Source organism: Centruroides sculpturatus, unplaced genomic scaffold (genome assembly GCF_000671375.1).
Source record: "Centruroides sculpturatus isolate CEXI.00-Female unplaced genomic scaffold, Cexi_2.0 scaffold5396, whole genome shotgun sequence".
Lineage (NCBI taxonomy): Eukaryota > Metazoa > Arthropoda > Arachnida > Scorpiones > Buthidae > Centruroides > Centruroides sculpturatus.
The window spans coordinates 1740-4442 of NW_019389510.1; the positions used below are offsets into that span (position 1 = coordinate 1740).

General features: G+C 31.7%; 1 protein-coding gene across 1 annotated transcript; it reads right to left on the minus strand.

Moving 5' to 3' along the window:
- Positions 1-307: 307 nt before the first annotated feature.
- On the minus strand, positions 308-2694 carry LOC111617292 (inverted formin-2-like). Its single transcript, XM_023358603.1, has 5 exons — positions 2516-2694; positions 1988-2130; positions 1749-1913; positions 578-835; positions 308-490 (listed from the first exon to the last, which is right to left on the minus strand). The coding sequence occupies exons 1-5, from the start codon at positions 2559-2561 to the stop codon at positions 308-310; spliced, it is 795 nt and encodes a 264-aa protein (XP_023214371.1). The 5' UTR covers positions 2562-2694.
- Between the last annotated feature and the right edge of the window lie 9 nt (positions 2695-2703).

Genomic DNA, 2703 nt, shown 5'->3' on the forward strand with positions numbered 1-2703 from the left:
AAGAATCGATATACCCGACTATTCAAAAAAATTCCATATGGCATCATATTCATTATGACAGACGGCCGGATGACCGAGTAGTCAAGGTGTCATCCTACCGCTAAAGGGGACAGGGAATTGAATCCAGATGGGTGGAGAAATCTCCAGGAATTTTTCAGGGAGTGGGCCGTCCGGACATGTGGGCCCCGTCCCTCACCATCTGACCGCCCCATTATGGACCTGGTTGAACGTATAATGGGCTCGCTGAAAGAGGACCTCTTAGTACCCAGAGTGGAAACAGTTTAAAAACAAAATTATTCAATATGACTCACTTGGAACATTCTGACAAAAACTGAAGATCGTTTGTGAAATTCAGCATCTCCTGATCTTCTTTCTCAGCAACATCCACTAAATAATGCAACAATGTCATTCGTGGTTTGTTGGCTCTCGTTTCCATTAATTTCCCCAAAGTATTCAATCGAAATCCAAAAGCATTTCCAGCGTAACTTCCCTAAACAACGAAATATCTTCGATTATTATTATTATTTTAAATTCATTAAATATATAGGCCTAAATCGAATTTAAAAAATGTTCTCACGGAATTTAAGAAGTTTCCGGTAACCAAAATGATTTTAAAGAAATCTTTAAGAGATTTGTTGTTGAGAATCGTCTCGCAAGTTTCTAGGTAATGCTTTATTTGAGGTTTGAGAACGTCCACACTTGGTTGAAATTCTTCTATTTGTATCATTCCTTGAATTCTTGTTTTGTAGGCTTTCACTTCGGATAGAAGTAAATAAAATTTCTCTGCTATTCCCAATCTGGTTTTGTCACCGTTGTATTCTTTCACAGAAATCAACTAGGAAAAAAAAATACAATATATATCAATATATTGTGAATTTAACTAAATTCAAAAAAAAAAATTTAAGTTATTCTTTATAAATATTTAGGGCTGAAACTAAGTGGCATTAGGTTTACTTAAGCAAATTTCAATTTTTAACATTTTATATTGTTGTCTTTAATTAGTTCATTACGAATGGATCAAAACATAATGAAATAGTTTTTTTTTATTTATGAATTTTTTGCTCTTTGGCCATGATCGTCGAGAGGGAGGGGAATTGGAGAATTTTCCCTGGGCCTGAAGAAAACTTAGGGCTCAGTAGTTTCATCCCCTAAAAATTAACAAAAATAAACTTTCAAGATTGCTTTTATCAATAAAAAAGCTTTCTACATTTTTCATTTTTTCAAACAATACAAAACAAAAAAGGACCAGCAGCTAAAGGCAGGGTGACTCGCTGTACCCTCAGCTTTATAAAAATTCTCAACGGCCCTTCTTTTGGACATTAAGCCTTTATAGTCATATTTATCATTGGTTCGACCAGGCTGCAATGGGGTAGCCGAGTAGTAAAAGACGGGACCAGACACGTCGAGTAAGGTAGCCTATGAAAACTTAGATTCTCGGCCCGGACCCCATAGTAAAATGGGTTAATTCTTCGATCGTCTCGGTCACCACCCGACGATCAACACAATGGAATCATTCGCATACGTGAGGAATTGGATTCGAGTTAAAACCACTCTAAATTGGAAAACTTATTAGGAAAAGTTAATATAATCTAATTTTCTATATAAAATATAATTATGGAAGATCTGATTACACCACCACGACTTATACGTGTAATTAATATAATATAATACAGTATTGTAAAAATGAAAAAAAAAAGTCAATTATATATTAATTAAAACAGTTTAAAAAATCAATTTTTTACACTTACTTCATTGCAGGCGGGCAAAATTTTAATCAATGTTCTCAATCTCTCAGATCCTATTTTTGTAGATTGACAATTTTGAATCAATTCCACCAGTTGTTTTTCTCCTCCTTTGAATTGCTTCAAAAATATATTAATGTTCAGACTTCTTTTTGGATCTAGCAAATTTACCTAATAAATAAAATAATTACTGTAACATTTTTCTATTAAAATTTAATTATATATAATCCTTTTTTAATTTTTACCTCAGAAGCGTTTTTATTTAACTTCTTTTTCTCATTAATCAAAGGTTTACTTGTCGACTTTTGACAAAACAATTCTTCTACTTGTTCAAAGTTAAGATGAACATTGCTTGATTCCTGATATAGTTCATTCCATATTGATTGCCCTAATAATAATAATAATAATTTAAATTGCTTAATTAAATATTAATTGAGTATATTTTATATTGAAATCACGTTCTTCCTCAAGGTCTTTAATTGTTACCAGAGATGCTATTAGCAACAATTGTCACTAAAATCGAAAAAATCCTCTCTAAATATTTTGCATAGTTTCATAAGTAGATCTTTGGTTAACTTTTGAATAATAATGATGATAAATATTCTTTAAACAATCGTTAATTTGAATCTTTAGTGATAGTCTATCGTACAAAATTGTGCGCTTATTTACGATAGTTTATCACTGAAAGTTCGAATTTTAATTGATATATAATCAGTAGATTTTTGTTTTAATTTAAAACTATTCTAAATTGTAATAATTATAATTTTTCGTACCAATGACGTTAGCTGATGGAATTTTGGACCAATTCAAGATCTTCATTTTTTTATTCGGTTTTGGGAATGTATGAGAAGAACCTGGTTGTAAATAAGCAGGAAGTGATTGGAGAGTATAATTTCCGGTAGTTGATTGAATTAAATTTCCTTGATGAGAAAACTGTTCTGAAGATCCAGATGCAGAATGA